Source organism: Globicephala melas, chromosome 1 (assembly GCF_963455315.2).
Source record: "Globicephala melas chromosome 1, mGloMel1.2, whole genome shotgun sequence".
Lineage (NCBI taxonomy): Eukaryota > Metazoa > Chordata > Mammalia > Artiodactyla > Delphinidae > Globicephala > Globicephala melas.
In genome coordinates, this window is record NC_083314.1 from 109,083,606 (window position 1) to 109,102,346 (window position 18,741).

The following is an 18,741-nucleotide window of genomic DNA, read 5'->3' on the forward strand; positions in this document are numbered from 1 at the left end:
TTACCTGCTACCCCCACCACCACCACTGTGACTGTCCATGCCATATGACTGGTTTAGGTAGGAGTCCATGGATCTTTGACCCCCACAGGATCCATGGCCATAGTCACGATCCATCCCTACAAAGAGTTTAAAAAGAAAAAAATTAAATGACGCTCACCTTTACTGGCACTCAAAAGAAGTATTTTTAGATAAATATCCTTGAATGTCAGACCTCCATAAGATCCGGGGCCATAATCACGATCCATTCCTAAAAGAGTCAATAGCAAAAGGTCAGTAAGATACCATTCTCTTCAGGAATCTTTGCATAAAACACAAGATATTCATATCAATCATCTGAGATGATAATTCATCATTAACATTTAAGCTAAAGTCACAACAGACACTGAAGGAAAAAACACACAGATTATAATCTACTGAAAAATCAGATTTGCTAATGAAACCTAATTTTTCAAAGAAAAACATTATCAACTAAAAAGTTCTATATTAAAATTATCTTCAATATAGCCAATGTTTATTTGACTAGGGTACTACCATAAGGCCCTGTGTTAGGTGCTACATGGTACATAATTAATAATTCCTATTCTTAAGAAAAGTCAGTATTTAATAACATCAAAAGGAAAAATTTTTGTTACAAGTATAGTCTTCTACATCTAACTCCTCTCAAAATGTCTAAAAACTCAGAAGCAGCCACATTTTAAATTAGCCCAATTGAAATTAGTTCATACAGTAACTGAAATAGGTATCTTTAAAAAGTAAAATCAGAGTAGGGCCAATCTGTGGTACCGTGCCTATAAATATTTAAATCCTCAAATACTTTGAATAAAGGGAATGAATGTGAATTCTAGCAATACAGACACTAAAAAAATTATGATACAATCGAGGCACTTAAGTATATTTTATTACACTGTAATTCCACTTACATCCCAACCTCTGACATGAAAAACAAATACAACAAAAGAGGTAATAAAATGAATTTACTATGATTATAAAATTGAAAAAATTTAAAAACCATTCAGAATGTGTTTCCTATAAAGTCCTTTAAGATCCTTCATTTATCACCCTCTCCAAGTTTTATGCACTAATAAATGTAAGAATATACATGGAGCAAATACATTAATTTTTATTTTTTAAAAACGCTAAATTTTAATTATAATCATATAAATATGATTTCAGGTCCTAATAACAAAATCTTGCAACTTTAAACCTGAAAGCAACCTAAATGATCAAATTTAATCATTTCATTTTATAGATTATGGAACTAAAAAGTCCAAAGAGATGAAATGATTTTCCTAAAGTCTCATAAATAACCACCCCTCTAGTTTCGTGCTGTCGCTTCTACATGAAACACTCTCTTCTACCACCCCAAATATCAGCTTGTTGAAATTTTCTAATCTTTTAAAGTCCATTTCAAATACTAATCCTTTCAAGAACATTTTTACTGATGTTGTCTCAGTTGATTATCATCTTTCTTTTGAATGTCTACAAAACTCTGTAGCTCTTACATGGTATTTATGATACTCTGCCTTATACAGTATTCTGCTATTTGTGGCCTCATTTTTTTTTTTTTTTTGGCTGCGCCACACAGCATATGGAGATCTTAGTTCCCCAACCAGGGATGGAACCTGTGTCCCCTGGAAGCGTGAAGTCTTAACAACTGGACTGCCAGGGAAGTCCTGTGGCCGCATTTTAAATGTACACTAGACTTGTGGTCAGGGTCTGATTTTTCACAAATTTTTTATGCACCCTAGGACAGCAGTTTTCAATAGCCTGTTGATTACTGAGAGTTGCCAGGACCCCTTCAGAGGGTCCACAAGGTCAAACTATTTTTATAAATAGTACTAAGATATTATCTGCCTTTTTTCACAGTGTTGAAAATTTTTTTGCACTGAAGATGCAAAAGCACTGGTGGATAAAACTGTTGGTGCTATAGCACAAATCAAGGCAGTGACACCAGACCACACTAGTAGTTGTACTGCACACTTGCAGTAAAAAATAATAAAAATGCCATCATTGCTTAAAGAATGTCCTTGATGAAGCAGTAGGAGTTATTAATTTTATTAAATCATGACCTTTGAGTACACTCTCTTTATGATATTCTGCGCAGTAAAATGGAAAGTATATGTAAAGCAATTTTGCTGCATATCAGTGCATAAAGTTCCATTAAGTGCCATAGTTCTCTCCAGGAAAAGCCACTGAATTAGCCACTTTTTACAAGGAATACTATTTTTACTAAAAGGAAAGACTGACATTCAAAAACTATGGCTTTCAGACTTGAGCATGGCAGACACTTTCTCAAAAATGAAGTGAAACTCACTTCAAAGAAAATAGGTAACAATATTTGTTGCCAAAGATGAAATTCAAGCTCTCACGTGAAAATCAGAATTTTATAAAACTTGAGCTTGACAGCTTCCCAATACTTAAAGGTTTTTCTGATAAAGTTGATACTAGTATTACTGAATATGACTTTTTACACTGTACAATAAAATCTGTCAATATCTGGAAAATCTGAGTAACTCAATAAACCAGTACTTTTCAAATAACTAATACCTGATATTACAGGATCATAAATCGTAAAAAGATCCATTCAAAGTGCAAGGCATACAAATGCATTTTAATATAACAAAAAGTTTATCAATATACAGAAAGTACTGAGATATTTTACATTGTTTTTTGTTCATACTAAGACTTCAAGTCAAGTTCATACTAAGACTAAGACAGCATACCTCAATACAGACTCTCCACACTGCAAGCGCTCAATAGTCATACGTGGTTAGTGTCTACCATATCAGATAACACAGTTCTAAACTGATAAAATAGTTATCTGTCTTTAAAGTTGGTAATTATACAATATAATTTGCTCATATCTCATATAGGGGACAATTTCAACATTAAAATAAAGTTTTCAAAATAAAAAGCTTTCCTCTAAAGGCCTCATATTAAAATGTAATTTTAGAGTTAGGTTCAGTTAGGTACACAAAACAAAAAAACTTGTATTTTGTTATTTCTGCTCATTTCTATTTTGAGTCAGCAGAGGCTGCCTTTGGATACTAAATCTTTCAGTTTTTTGATTCTGTGTGTTTTTATTTCACTACAGAGTCATAAATTACTAACATTTATTGCACACTCACCTTGTGCCAGGCACTGTGCAGTACACAAAAATTAATAGAGCTACCCTTATACAGCAATGACTTGGGCTTACTGTTCATACTACTGTTACTATTCAGTTAATTAAAAAGGAAAAGAGGAAAAGTTTTTATACGTATTGCATATAATCAGTGTGATTATAGGGATATAGATTCTATAAGTTGACCATTTATATATAAACGATATTCTTCCAGGTTACCAAAGGAATTTAAAAATCACTTTAAAAATAAAGTTGTAAGACTAAAACATACCTTTACTATTAATATTAAATAAGAACAAGGATATACTGTACAACACAGGGAATACAGCCAGTATTTTACAATACCTACAAATGGAATATAACCTTTAAAAATTGTGAATCACTATGTTATACACCTGAAACATATAGTATTCCATCAACTATTTCTGAATAAAAAAATATATTAAATGAAAGTAACTCACTCAAAAATTAAACGGACATATTTTAAATCAAATCTGTTCTATTGCTTTGATTATCATATAAATGATAAGCTCAACAAATGTTAAAACTCATGTATAATTAAATCAAAAGATAAGAGCTGTGGAGTAGTATGAAAAAACAACTGACTTATGATCAAAATAACTAACAAGTTGTATGACACTAAGTCATGAATGAGACCACTTTTTACCACCTCCACACTACTAGCATCATGATGCAGGCCACCAGCATCTCTCACCTACATTATTGCAACAGCCTCCCAACTGGTTTTCCTGCTTCCACTTTTGCTCCCTTTCTGTTTATTGTGAAGAAAATAGCTAGAAGAATTCTGTTAAAATGTAAGTCAAATTGTTCAATGCTCAGTACTTTCCAATGGCTTCCCATCTTACTCCAAGTAAAAGCTAAAGCCTTAAGATAATCTATAAGGCCCTACACCAGTGGCCCTTACTCACGGGCAATTTTGCCCCCCAGAGGACATTTAGTAATGTCTGAAAACATTTTTGGCTGTCACCAAAATGGGTAGTGGGTGCTACCTGCATCAAATGACACAGGCCAAGGATGCTGCTAAAACATTCCACAATGCACAGCACATTCCCCCAACAACGAAAAATTATCTAGTCCAAAATGCCAACAGTGCCAAAGTTGAGAAATCCTGCCCATTACCTCTTAACTTTATCTACCCCATTGCCTCTTAATTTCATCATCTATGGTCTCCCCTTACTCCACTCTAGCTATACTAGGTCCCTTGCTGTTCCTAGACTACAACAGGCATATATCCATTTTTGCACCTGCTATTCCCTCTGCATGGAATGCTCTTCTTCTGTATCTGTGTTGCTCACACCCTCAACTCTTTCAGGTCTTCACTTTCTATTGCTTCCTAGATATAAGCAAATTGTCTTTGACTTTCAATGCCTTCTGGCTACACCTCACTATTCTAACCTTGTTTTAAGATTACTCAGCAAAAATCATCTGCTGTAGTCAAGCTCATCTTCTTAAGTCTCTCTGAAGCACAGTGTACTCAGCCTTACCTTTGTTCCTGCTTTCCCTCTACCCAAAATGCTTTCCCTTTTTTTGTCTGCTATTTATATAAAAAGAATTATTTTAAAGCAAGAAGGAAATATGAAGACACTGGAAATACAACTTCCTTCCAAGAAATTTGTAGCTTGACATGTTTTCCAGTGTCTTCTACTTCATTTCAGTCGCTGGAAAATACAACACTAACAATCAATGCATTGTTGGCTTCAACTGGTAACTACTACACACCTTTTATTTCCTAAAGTCTACAGCATTCTTCCCCTAGATAGCTTCATGGCTTGCATCCTCACCTCCCTCAAATCTATGCTCAAAAGTTACCCTTTTAGTGAGGCTTTCCCTAGCTTATCTCTTTAAAATTGTAACACATGCACGCGCGCGCGCGCGCGCGCACACACACACACACACACACACACACACACACACCCTGCCCCGTGTTATTATTCTCCTAGCAATTGCAATAGTACAATATATATTACTTCTTGTTTACTGTCTATTTCACCCCACTAGACTGTACACTTCACAAAGGCAGGAATATTTGTCCATTTTGTTCACTGCTATATTGATAGCTCCAAGAACAATATCTGATACATAGCACTCAATAAGTATCTGTTGAAGTCAAATTACATCCCTGAAATTAAGTTCCTCATTTATAAAATGTAGATAACTCAGACCTCAAAGTGGTGTCAAGCAGTGGTGTTTACCTAAAGGTGCATTCCAAAATCATTCAAAGTAGTTCTTTAAAACCTACATAGTTGGGACCATTTACCCTAAAAATTAAGATTCAAGGGGACTAGAGTATGACCTAAACAGATACACTTTGAGACAGCTCCACAGGGAAGTCTAACAATCACCCTTAAATGAGAACCACTGTTGGAACTAAAATTAAGAGAAAAATAAGTCATAACATTAGTAAAAAACTAATTTGGAAAGATATATGCACCCCCATTTTCACTGCAGTATTATTTACAATAGCTAAGATATGGAATAACCCAAGTGCCCATCTATAGATTAGTGGATAAGATAATGTGATGTGATATATATGTATGTATATACATGAAATATTACTTAGCCATGAAAAAGAATGGAATCTTGCCATTTGCAACACGGATAGACCTTGAGGGCATATGCTAAGTGAAATAAATCAGACAAAGAAAGATAAATATTGTATGATTTCACTTATATGTAGAATCTAAAAAAAACAAATCAAATCAAAACAAAACAAACAAAAAAGCCAAGCTTGTGGATATAACAGATTGGTGGTTGCCAGGGAAGGGGAGTAGGTATAGGAGTGGGTGAAATGGGTGAAGGGAGTCAGAAGGTACAAACTTCCAGTTATAAAATAAACAAGTCATGGGGATGTAATGTATAGCACAGTGACTATAGTTAGTAATAGTGTATTGCATATTTGACAGTTGCTAAGAAAGTAAATCTTAAAAGTTCTCATTACAGGAAAACTATGTATGGTGATAGATGGTAACTAGACTTATTGTGATCATTTCACAATGTATACAAATATGGGATCATGATGTTGTACACCTGAAATATAATGTTATATGTCAATTACACTTCAATTAAAAATAAAGTGCATGTTTTAAAAAGAAGGTCATAACAGTAGTAACAGAAATTTCTGAAACTCTTTTTGCAACACTGTACATTAAGAAAATAAACTTCTGGCCCTCTATGATTCTGCATCTCAAAGCCCTATATTTAGGCATTAAATTCAACTCTCTCTTACATCCTACTGGAGATCATGGCCTTCTATTATTCCAAACCTCTTTGCTGAAAGTACTAGTCCTACTGACTCCAGTTTAAAATCCTGGATTCATTTTTATTCATCCTTCTCAATTTTCTACTCACTACTAGGCAGCCTGAAAGTTCTGCTAATTTTCTCAAGAAATAGATTAATATTTTTTAAATTACTATCATCACCTCCCAAGTTCAAGGTCTAAAATCCTTACAACTGAATTTACGAAACAGCCTTCTTGATAATTTTCCAGTTTTCAATCTAACCTACATGTGGATGCAAATTAAACTTCTTCTGGTAATTTTATTATATCACTCTGCTGCTCGAAAATATATTTTTCAGCACTCAATATACATTGACTACTTCCTATATGTTTAACCTTTTTAGTCAACATCAAATTCAAAGTTTCTCTAAATTCTTAGAGACGATAAATAGAAATTAACTGAATGCTAATTATTCCCATAAAATGACATGGTCTTCTTTACGTAGTAGTACATTTACTTCAGTTTTATTTAGTGAATATATTACATCCTGTACAACAGTTGAATTTTACATTTCTCTGGCAATTAGGATATTTAATTCCACTCCCTGGTGTCATTCATATAATGCTTTTTAACCTCTTTGAATTGTTCCATGTTCTTTTTGTGTTATTATCCTGACTGGTAAAGCCTTAACTCTAATAACTATCAAAACACCACCCCAATTGTATGCTGCATACCTCTTATGATTTTACCTAGCTCTGTAGTCACAACTCTTATGTCAATAAACAATCAGGCTTCTTTATGTGCTCCTCTAGACAGTTCTTTATATACTAACACATTTGGACACATTAAAGCAAATGACCTCAAAAACAAGGTCAAAATGTTACAAAAGAAGCAGTATAAAACAAAGCCAATAATCCACTTAATCTACTTTACTCAATACCAAAACCTCTAATTCAACAAAAATAACTCAGCTAGCTGCTTGTTAAGTCCTCACTCAGTTGCAGTCAGGGCCTTTTGGAATAAATTAAAGGATTCATAATTCAAATAAAACAGAGTCAAATTAATCTCAATAGCCCTAAGTTTTTCTGATCCCAAATTATCTAACTCAAATAATATATATATTATAACAACATTAACGCTGATACATGAAGAGACCAAACAATGCCTGAAACAAGGCACAATTCCCTTTTTACACTGGTACTTTATATGGATGAAGAGAAAAACTGAAATGCATTCCCTTAACTTATTTCAGAGCAAATGAAAGAGGATACTCACCATTAAAGCTCTGATAAGTATTTCTGCAAGCAGAGTGAGTGTAATCTATGAAGACACATTTAACAGAAAGGAATTAGTTCAATATTAGCAAAAATCTGAAATTACATACCCATCTACTAAAAACAAACACAATTTTTAAAATGCCATTAATGCAATTATCTGCAAAATAGGGTGTAAATAATTATAAATATTTCATATGGGAAAATACATATCCCTTTCTTTTCACTATCTCCCCAAATGGCAAGTTTATCATCCAAATAAATCATGGTAATGTAAAAATTAGTTTATAAAACCTGATATATAATAACATCCAAAAAAGGGGATCCAGTACTGATTTATATGGAGTAACAAAAAGGAAGGCAAATATGTATCAAATAATGCAAAAAGCAGGGACAGCTGAGAATTGATTCTATGTAATATATAATTTTTTCCAAGTTAATATTTCTTTTAGCACTTAATTTGCTCTCTAAAGATTTCAAGATCTTATCTGAGAAATGTATATACATATATGTATATATGTATGGTGCTACATCTACCCAGGATGTGGCATCACCACCAAAAAATCATATTGATAATTTCTCTGTCAAAACGAATTCGGCAATTGTTAAATCCTTTAGTTAATTTTACTAATAAATACTGAAAGAAAAGAATTTAACAGAGTGGTCATTTGGATACAACAGAATCCAACTACACTACACAGGATTAGTCAAAGTCCAACTAAAACAAAAAAAACACCAGTGTGCTACTGTTAATATCTAAACTTCCTGTTTCAAAGTAACTTAAAACTATCCACAAAAAGGTTATTCCAATCCCCTTTCATATACTTAGATTTGATATCTTTAACTCTTTGTGGCATGAAATCAAATCAAAGATCAAAAGATCATTTAGTCGGACTCACAGCACATTCAAAGATAATTCTGGGGGTTGGGTTAGAGGCTTAGAACTAGGTAGTGCACTGATTTTATTTAGAAATGCCTGGTTACTCAGGACTAAATTCAGTTTATTCACACCCCTTCTCATGTCTCCCTAAAGCTGTCATTACGTACTCATTTTACCTTGACACCCGTTCCTATAAAGTTGGCCAAGATTTGAAGACAAGTTGAAAACCAAATTAATTTTACTTCGTGAGCCTATGAAAATGCTTTAAAGAACTGGCCTGAGAGACGACTGAAAGGTACTGCTAAAATACGGTTTATTTAAACAGCAAGTCCAACACAGGCGGTTGTGCACAGGTCTGAATTTGAAGGGCATGTGATGCTGTGCCAGAATTCTGACTAACTTAAGTCCCATCCATACACCGTCCAGAGAAAAATGCTTTGGTTCACAGACATATTTCAAATTAGGGATTAAGGCCCAGGCAATGTTTGTTGGTGGATAAATATCCCAGTTTGCTAACCAGAAATACCTTACTTTCCATTCTGGATAGAGATCTACTTATACTTATCACTTACAGATGCCCTTTAAACTCATCTTAAACTAAGACAACCAGGCACACGACCGTGAACAAGCCTCTGAAAATCCTATCTGGTGAGAAGTAACCTGGGTTTGGGCATTGACTAAAAGGACGATCTGGGTCGCTGCCCACGTCGCGAGTGCGAGCCGCGGCAAAGGAGGCCCGCTTGCCGCTTAGCCCGAGACCGGGAAGTTGGAAGCGTCCGGGCAATTTCCACGCAGCGGGGCGGGGACCAGTCTGGGGCCGAGTCCGGAGGCCGCGGCGCTTTAGGCGCGTCCTTACCCACACCGAGGCCGGCGCGGAACTCCAGGGTCGCGGGCCACAGCGGGCGCCGGGCCGGGGGATCGGGCGCGCGGGTCCCCACAGAGGCCGACTCCGGGCACCGGGCCCGCGGCGGGCGGGCGGCCTCCGGGCCCGCAGAACAAAGCCCACACGGCCATCTTGAGACGGTAAACAGACCCCCGGGGCAGGCCACCCCGCCTCCCGCCGCCGCCGCGGCGACCAGCCAGAGGCCGCGCTTACCGTCCTCGAAGTCCATGGCGGAGGCTCGGGGCCGACGGCCTCGGCGGCGCTGGGCTGAGCTGTGGCGGAAGGAGAGCGCCCGTGACCCGCGGTTACACACAGCCAGTAAACGCGACCAAGAGTGGCGCTACTGGCCCGGGAGCCGCAGGCCACAGCGAGGCTGGGAGGCGGGGCCGGCCGGCGCTGCCGGCCGTCGCAGCGCGGCCTGCGATTGGCTGGCGCGGGCTGGTGGGCGGGCCCTGGAGTGGGGGCGGGAAGCAGGTCTGCTGTCACGCTCCCAGGTGCTGACCCTTTAGGAGCGGACGAGGGGTAAGGAAGGTGGAAAAAAAAGGAGCCACACAGACTGCCCGGGGTCGTGGGAAAGAGAGCTGGGTGTTCTGGAAGGTCTGGCTGCGGCCCGCCATGTTTGATTCTGGCAAGAGCGAAAGGATCTGGTTGGAATACCTTCCTCCAGCCCGAACTAATGTATTATACCACGTGCCGACATTTTGCTTTTTATTGGCTGGTGATGACTGATCGGAAAATGTTAAAATCCTTATGGAGTTTCTGTCGTGGAGACGCAGAAGTCCAGGACGTTTTTAGAACTCTGTGAGCAGAGGAGAACAGATTGCTAAATAGGAAACAATTATGAGTATGATCCAAGACAGGCCATGATCAAGTTCTGAGTTTCAAGGTGCAAAATAAAAGTAAAAGTTAACAGACAGGGAAGATTTGTGGCAGTAGTCATCCAGAACTGGAAGAACAACAACGGGCAAACACACATACTTATTAACATTGTATTATTGTCACTTTGGAAATAGAGTTGCGGACAGTGGGCAAAGTCATTCACCCACAAGGCAATGTGGAAAAAGACAACTGTTAGGTCATTCTAACCCTGGAGCAGCTTGAACTCCAGGTTAGAAAACACTTTTTTAATAGCGCAAATGGTGTTAACAATGAGTTGATCACAGGATAGGAAATCATGAATCAAGCCCTTTGCCCTTCTTTGGGGTCCAAGCAATTGTGGGAACCAAGTTCCGAGAAAGCAGCCCCTAGAAACAGGACTTAAGGAAAAACTCACAGGTATACTATGTTGCATTACTGTAGCCCCAAATCTGGGCAGGGCACTGTTTCTTCCTCATCACTTTCCTTCTCCACCCTGATTGATTCACCCAGTTCTCCACCCTTTTATTGTTTTCTTCTTTTTTTTTTTTCCTCCTATACATGTTTTCTATTCACCGGAGTAGAACATGTTGAAAACTGAACTCATGATTTCCTTCCTCAAACCTGTTCATCCTCCTTTATTCTTTCATCTGTGTTAGTGGCGTCATGAGCAACCACCCACTACTAATCCCAGCCAGAAGCCAGCAACTCATCCAGGCTACTCCCCTTCTCCCATCCTCAATCCGTACTGAAGTCTCTCATCTGCTTACTACCTCCTAAAATGTCTTAAATTTGCCCCCTGCTCTCCAGCTCACTGCACTACCTGAGTTAGACTCTCATTATCTCTCTCCCAAACTATTGCCATAGCTTCCTAAGTAATTTCTCTGCCTTTCCACCTTGACCTTCTCAGGCTCCTCAGGGCCACGGTGATCTAAAGGCAAATCTGAACATATCATGCGTCTCTATCATGGATTAGGTGAAGGCAAAGCTCCTTAACATAGAGCACATCCAGCAGGATCTAGCCACTGCCAGACCTGCCATCTTCCTACATTTCTCCCTCCTCCACTCTCCCCTACTCTTTCCGTTTTGATTGGCAATTTTAAGCTACTTGCAGTTCCCAAAACACCCCAATGCTTTTTTTTTTTTTTTCGGTACGCGGGCCTCTCTGTTGTGACCTCTCCCGTTGCGGAGCACAGGCTCCAGACGCAGGCTCAGCGGCCATGGCTCACGGGCCCAGCCGCTCCGCGGCACGTGGGATCTTCCCAGACCGGGGCACGAACCCGTGTCCCCTGCATCGGCAGGCGGACTCTCAACCACTGCGCCACCAGGGAAGCCCCCAATGCTTTTCATGTCACTGAACTTTTGCTTAGGTTTTTCTCTCTGTTTGGAACACTCCCTAGTTAACCCTTCTCATCCTCAAAACACAGTTCAGAATTTATTTCCTTTAAAAAAACGCTCCCACATCCCACCCCCACCCCCTAGACCAGTACTTCTCAAATATTAATGAGCATATGATTCACATTCAGTCAGTCTGTGTTGGAGTCGGAGAGTCTGCATTTCTCACAAGTTTCCAAGAGATGTTGCTGCTGGCAGTCGAACTAGACTTGGAATAGCAAGGCCCTGGGCCCTGGGCTCTATTAAAAGCCCCTCCTCTGAGTTCCCTGGACCAACCTCTGCTCCAGCACTATCTTCCTTGCATCAGATACTGTTTGGCTTTATGTCTCTCCACGTTAAAAGTCTTTTGAGATTAGACCTAAGTCTTTTTGTATCCTAAGTGCCAAGCACATAAGTTTAACAATTAAAACTGAGCTCTCCCTGAGGTTTTCAACTTTTTTTCTTGTTATCAAGGCAAAGGAATGATTTTGTAATCTGAGGTCTTCAGGTCTTGGCATAAGTGAAAGGAAATAAACATTGGGTCACTATTTATATTTGTGTATCATGTGCACACACGCATATGTACGTGCTCACGCACACACGCATATGTACGTGCTCACACACACACACACACACACACACACACACACACATACACACACACACCCCCACCTTACTCCCCTGAAAGAGAAAACTGCCAGACAAGGAACTCCTAACTCCAGAAGAAACCTGACCTCAGCACAAACGCCTGGAGAGCCAGAATACATGTGTCTCTTCCCTCCTTCCTTCCTCCTTCCCAAATAGGAAGTGTTCTTGAAGAGGCAGATGGCAGTGCCTGAGACACCCCATAATACTTGAGAGACTATCACATCATCCCCTAATTCACTTATGGAACAAATATTGGATAAGCACTAACTATGTGCCAAACATCCTTTTCTTCATTGTTGTCTCTTTCCTTCCTCCCAGGGTCTGTACTTTGCTAGGCTCAGATTTTTACCCTGAGGGGCCAATGTTTTGTACAAAGTCTTATATCATTTCATCCTCCACATATTTCGCAAGAGGTAGAAGGTTGGTAAACGCCAGACTGGCAGAGTCCCTTGGAAAATAAAAGAGAACAGGGTGTGTAAGACAAATTAAAAAGAAAGTTACTCATCCAAGAACACATAATGAGTAATTGCTGGTTCCATATTTTTAAAAAAATTTTTTTGAGGTATAGTTGATGACAATATTATATAAACTGGTTTCATATTCAGGATAAATATTATATAGTCATGCTTGGGTCTATTGGTGTATGGATTCAACCTTGTAGACCCAGCATCATCATCAGGGTCCTCAGGTTAAAAAGGGGGCATGGGAAGGGGTTTGCTAACCTATCATTTGCATAATTGCACATAATGTGGTAAAAGAAACTGCATACCAAAAGAAGTGATCAAGAAGGCTTTAGAGATTCCTCACTTTGTTCTATGTTTTAGGCCTTCCTCAGATTAGAAAAACTCCATTAGTTTCATATGCATTTCCTCCCCCCAAAATGGAGGTAAAATTTAAAATGCAAAGTGCTTTCAAAACGTAATAATTGCTCTATGGTGCGCGAGCCGCGGGAAGTGGCTCGCTGGCCGGGACAGGTCGGGGTGCAGTGTGCCCTGCTCTCAGATCATCTTCATTGCCTGCCCCAGTGGAGCACCTCCTGCATTAATGTTCACAGCCACCTCTGAGGTCTCTGCTGTTTCCTCCTGACTTCACCAAACAACCGTGTCATCGGAATCGAGCAAAAATCGAAAGCCCAAAGTGATCCGAAGTGATGGAGCTCCAGCTGAAGGGAAGCATAATCGTTCTGACACTGAACAGAAAGGTAAATACTACAGCGAGGAGGCTGAGGTGGACCTGTGGGACCCTGCAGAGACTATGAGCTGTACAAGTACACGTGCCAGGAGTTGCAGAGACTCATGGCCGAGATCCAGGACCTGAGGAGCAGGGGAGACAAGGACGCGGCAGTTGAGATCGAAGATCGGAGGATCCAGAGCTGTGTGCATTTCGACTCTAAAAAAGCTTAACCGGGGCCTTCCCTGGTGGCGCAGTGGTTGAGAGTCCACCTGCCGATGCAGGGGACACGGGTTCGTGCCCCGGTCCGGGAAGATCCCACATGCCGCGGAGCGGCTAGGCCCGTGAGCCATGGCCGCTGAGCCTGCACATCCGGAGCCTGTGCTCCGCAACGGGAGAGGCCACAACAGTGAGAGGTCCGCGTACCACAAAAAAAAAAAAAAAAAGCTTAACCGATTAGCCCACATCAGGTTGAAGAAAGGAAGAGATCAGACTCATGAGGCCGAGCAGAAAGTGGACGCCTATCACCTGCAGCTCCAGAACCTGTTGTATGAGGTGATGCACCTGCAGAAGGAGATCACCAAATGTCTGGAGTTTAAGTCAAATCACGAAGAAATCGATGGGGTCAGCTTAGAGGAGGCTCCTCCAGACGTCAGCAAGGCGGAAGTCACCATGGGAGACCCTCACCAGCAGACCCTTGCACGTCTGGACTGGGAGCTGGAGCAGCGGAAAAGCCTGGTGGAGAAGTACCGAGAGTGCCTGTCCAACAAGGAGAAGATCCTTAAGGAGACTGAAGTAAAGAAGGAGTACCTGAGTAGCCTCCAGCCTCGTCTCAACAGCATCATGCAGGCTTCCCTACCGGTGCAGGAGTAACTTTATGCCCTTCGACCAAGCTCACAAGCAGTATGAGACAGCCCGACACCTACCTCCTCCCCTCTATGTCCAGGCCACTGTGTATGGGCAAGACAAGCGCAAGGAGATGCTGAAGAGGCACCCGCTGTCCGTCATGCTGGACCTGAGGTGCAAAGATGACAGTGAACTGCACCTGACTTTCTACTACCTCATGAACCTCAACATCATGACGGTAAAAGCCAAAGTGACAACCGCCACAGAACTGATCACGCCCATCAGTGCAGGTGACTTGCTGTCTCCTGACTCAGTCCTGAGCTGTTTGTATCCTGGGGATCATGGAAAGAAAACTCCAAATCCAGCCAATCAGTATCAGTTTGATAAAGTTGGCATCCTGACTTTGAGGGACTACATACTTGACTTAGGGCATCCCTATTTGTGGGTGCAGAAGCCGGGTGGCCTCCACTTCCCCAAAGAGCAGCCCCAGCACACTGTGATCGCTGACCACTCTCTGAGCGCCAGACACATGGAGACCACCATGAAACCGCTGAAGACCAGGGCGCAGTCCCGCCTGGCCCGCCACAAGTGGTTTGCCTCCCTGGAACACGGCATTGTGCCAGTTACCAGTGACTGCCAGTACCTCTTCCCTGCAAAGGTTGTCTCTCGCCTGGTGAAGTGGGTGACGATTGCCCATGAGGATTATACGGAGCTGCATTTTACCAAAGACATCGTGGAGGCGGGACTGGCTGGGGACACCAATCTCTACTATATGGCACTTGTGGAAAGGGGCACGGCTAAGCTCCAGGCTGCCATGGTGCTGAACCCCGGCTACTCCTCCATCCCACCCATTTTCCAGCTCTGTCTGAACTGGAAAGGGGAGAAAACCAACAACAACGACGACAATATTCGGGCCGTGGAGAGTGAGGTCAATGTGTGCTACAAGGAGCTGTGCGGCCCCCGGCCCGGCCACCAGCTCTTGACGAACCAGCTGCAGCGTCTGTGTGTGCTGCTGGACGTCTACCTGGAGACGGAGAGCCACGATGACAGCGTGGAGGGGCCCAAGGAATTTCCCCAGGAGAAAATGTGTCTGCGGCTTTTCAGGGGCCCCAGCAGGATGAAGCCGTTTAAATATAACCACCCTCAAGGATTCTTCAGCCATCGCTGACCTCCCACTCGGCCTGTTGTTTCCCCCCAGACCCAACTGCTGTGCCTCTGCTTTCTGCTCTGGCGCACATGTGGCTCTTTTTTTTTTTTTTTTACATCTTTATTGAAGTATAGTTGCTTTACAATGGTGTGTTAGTTTCTGCTTTATAACAAAATGAATGAGTTATACATATAAAAAAAAAGTAATAATTACCTCCCTTCCTTAGGTACATATTATATAAAGTTTACATTTCTAGAAAATGAGGTTTATTCCCTTATAGGGGCTCAATTAAACCTCTGAATTATTGCCACTCATTTTATCTATTAGTATGTTATAGTCCATCATAAATTTTAATTTCCTAAGTAAATTGAGAGCAAGCTGTCTGTGACATCTGTCAACCCCACTGATGGCCAGAATTGATTTGGTGGATCTGCCCTTCTGGAAAGGTGTCCTCTTTCTTCCTGGCTCTGCCACATGTGTCTGTCCCAAAGCTGCATGCTTCATTGAAGAGGATGATTTTCCTAGATAGAGGAGGACAAGGATCTATACGGAGTCAGGTTCTTCTGCTGGAATATCCAAGGCATGTTAAGTAGGTTATCCTGCCTGGGATAGATAATGAGCCACTTGAAGGTGGAGATTTCATCTTTATGTCTCCAGCCCCCTAGCACAATACCCCTGCCTGGCACATGGTAGACTCTAAAATGTTTGTGGAATAAATAAAAAGGAAACAGACCCACAGTCAGATCCAATATTAAGATAGATTCAATTCTACATTAAGGCTACACATATTAATAAAAATACAGACATGCAAAATTCAAACTTGCACACATACAATGTAACTCCCTTTAGAGTCCTTACTAAAACACATAGTTTACAAACAGAAAAAAGGCACAATCCTGGGAAAGCCAGTAGAGGGCACCACATACCAAATATAGTCAAAATTCGGCTGCAGAAATTGAGCACATGTTCTAGATCCTGCTGGTCTGAGTGTTCCAAATAGAAACAGGGTGGAGCATATTCCTGTGGGCTGGTGCTCTACAGGTACCTGAATTTCTATTCTGGTTTAATTGTGGATATAAATTTCCCTGTTTGCCTCATTTCACTAGGTTTCATTTTTAGAGATAACTTTTAAAGGCTGAATCAAAGGATGAAAAATCTTATTATAATGGTATATTTGAAAAGCAGGATATGAAATTGTGTATGGAATCTGACAAGAGCAATGTCAATAATTTTTTTAAAAGACAAAGTATGAAAATAAAATGGAAAGAAAAATCCCAAAACATGAACAGTGACTCTTTGTGTGATGACTTTTTATATGCACAGAGACATACCTATTTGTTCTCCTATAGTCTCCAAATTTCTTGAGCACGTCTATAATGTAAAATATATAGTTTATATAAAACAAACTGTAATATTTATTAATAATTAGTGTTTATAAAAATTTCTCCTTAGCCAAATGTTATATTTCATTTTCATAGTAGATATAGTTACTGTTAGGGGTAGGGAAAGGAGCAGCTATTTTCCACTTAAGTAAGTGGTCCTCAAGCCTGTCTCTACTCTAGAATCATCTGGGCACTTTTAATAACTTCCAGTATCCAGGCCTCACTTTGGAGATTCTGATTTAATGATGAATCTAAAACTGTCACCAATGTTGATTTTCAAGACACTCATAAGAGATGTTGTTGGAATAAGTTCCCTTCTGTTTCAGTAACTTGTATTTCTCAAGGAGATGTTGACTCTAGAAAAAAAAACTTTATAGATTGATTAACCACACATTAGCAGATCGATCCCTGTGTGTGAAATGGTATAACAGCTACACCCTGAATCAGGGCTGGTACAGATGCATATACATCTTTCAGCTCTAAAATCTGGCTTGGTTCCAATATTCCCTCTAACTACCCTGCATCCTTGGGAGGTAATTAGCTAATGACAGTAAAGGCTTTTAAACTGAAACATGTATAATGCTAAACACAGGAAACACACAATGGATTTCACTGACTGCCAATACTTCTCAACCAGAGACAGTTGCTGCATCTTTCAGCCAGGTTCTCTTTTGCAGCTGAAATCTTCTAATCTTCATTTCTACAAACAGAGTTCTCTTTTTTAAATGCATTTCCTACAAATCGAAGACCTAAGAAGATTACCCCTTTATTCTCTCAGAAGTGAGGTTCCTGCCTCAACAAAACACCACATAGTAGTATGGTTTGGTGTGAATGATGTTTAGGCAGATGGGTTTGCTTGGATCACTGAAGTCAAAAGGGGTCATACTGGGTGGTCCAGTATCAGTCCTGACACCACCCTACACATCATCTTTGGCTTTAAAGCAAATGATTTGTGCACATGGTAATAAATCAAGTAGTATAAAAGAACTTCCAGGGAAAAGCTAGAGCCTTTCCTCTTTTCCTTGCTTAGTTAGCTCCAATCCCTTCTACAGAGGAAAACTGGTTTTATCTGGAGTGAGATCATTCAGTCTTTACTTCCAGTGCATTCTATATCTCTCTTCTTGGATTACCAACTTTAGTCAGTGTCAGTCAATTCACAGTATGAAAATCAGAATGTATCTCATACTACTCTTCTCTTCCCAATGTTTAACAGCAGTAATAGTGTTTTATTTCCTCCATTGGAACTAAACGTTTACATTTATTTTAAGTAAATTTATTTATTTTAGGCTGCGTTGGGTCTTCATTGCTGCACGTGGGCTTTCTCTAGTTGCGGCGAGCAGGGGCTACTCTTCATTGCAGCATGGGGGCTTCTCATTGCAGTGGCTTCTCTTGTTGCGGAGCACGGGCTCTAGGCACGTGGGCTTCAGTAGTTGTGGCACGCGGGCTCAGTAGTTGTGGCTTGCAGGCTCTAGAGCACAGGCTCAGTAGTTGTGGCACATTGGCTTAGTTGCTCTGCTGCATGTGGGATCTTCCCGGACCAGAGATCGAACCCGTGTCCTCTGCATTGGCAGGTGGATTCTTAACCATTGCACCACCAGGGAAGTCCTAAACGTTTACATTTTTGAACAAGGACTCAAATTTCTATTTTTTATTAGTGTATCTATGGATTTCCTCTATAAAATGAAGGTATTGATCCCCCTTCCCGTTCCTCCACTTTTCCTTTCCCTTTTTTTTTGTTAGCAATATTTAACCACTAACAAAATTGTTAATATTTACATTCAGTACTGCTATCATGAAAAATTCTTTCCTACTTTATCTATAGGTTGACTTTAGAAGTTAATAACCTATATACTTCCTTCCCAAGGGGACAGTATGAAAAGGTGGGAGCAAGGGGAAAATTTACACTGGAGAAACCTGG

General features: G+C 40.5%; 2 protein-coding genes across 2 annotated transcripts; one reads left to right on the top strand and one right to left on the bottom strand.

Annotated features, from left to right (window-relative positions):
- Positions 1–9,989, bottom strand: LOC132597655 (DBIRD complex subunit ZNF326-like). The gene is made up of 4 exons (XM_060303002.2): positions 9,615–9,989; positions 7,640–7,684; positions 212–247; positions 1–116 (listed from the first exon to the last, which is right to left on the bottom strand). The coding sequence occupies exons 1-4, from the start codon at positions 9,628–9,630 to the stop codon at positions 1–3; spliced, it is 213 nt and encodes a 70-aa protein (XP_060158985.1). The 5' UTR covers positions 9,631–9,989.
- Positions 9,990–13,364: 3,375 nt separating this feature from the next.
- Positions 13,365–15,529, top strand: LOC115859880 (THO complex subunit 5 homolog; the record flags this gene model as incomplete). Its single annotated transcript, XM_060294335.1, is given in 4 exon segments — positions 13,365–13,521; positions 13,524–13,675; positions 13,896–14,317; positions 14,319–15,529. Coding segments are annotated over 4 exon segments (1,875 nt in total), but the record flags the coding sequence as incomplete, so codon positions are not given.
- Between the last annotated feature and the right edge of the window lie 3,212 nt (positions 15,530–18,741).

Bases quoted from the DNA above. Each gene is read 5' to 3' on its own strand.
- LOC132597655 (XM_060303002.2), bottom strand. The intron at 248-7,639 runs GTGAGTATCCTC...TGACTCTTTTAG, and splicing joins TACTTATCAGAGCTTTAATG to GAATGGATCGTGATTATGGC. The intron at 117-211 runs GTCTGACATTCA...AACTCTTTGTAG, and splicing joins TGGCCCCGGATCTTATGGAG to GGATGGATCGTGACTATGGC.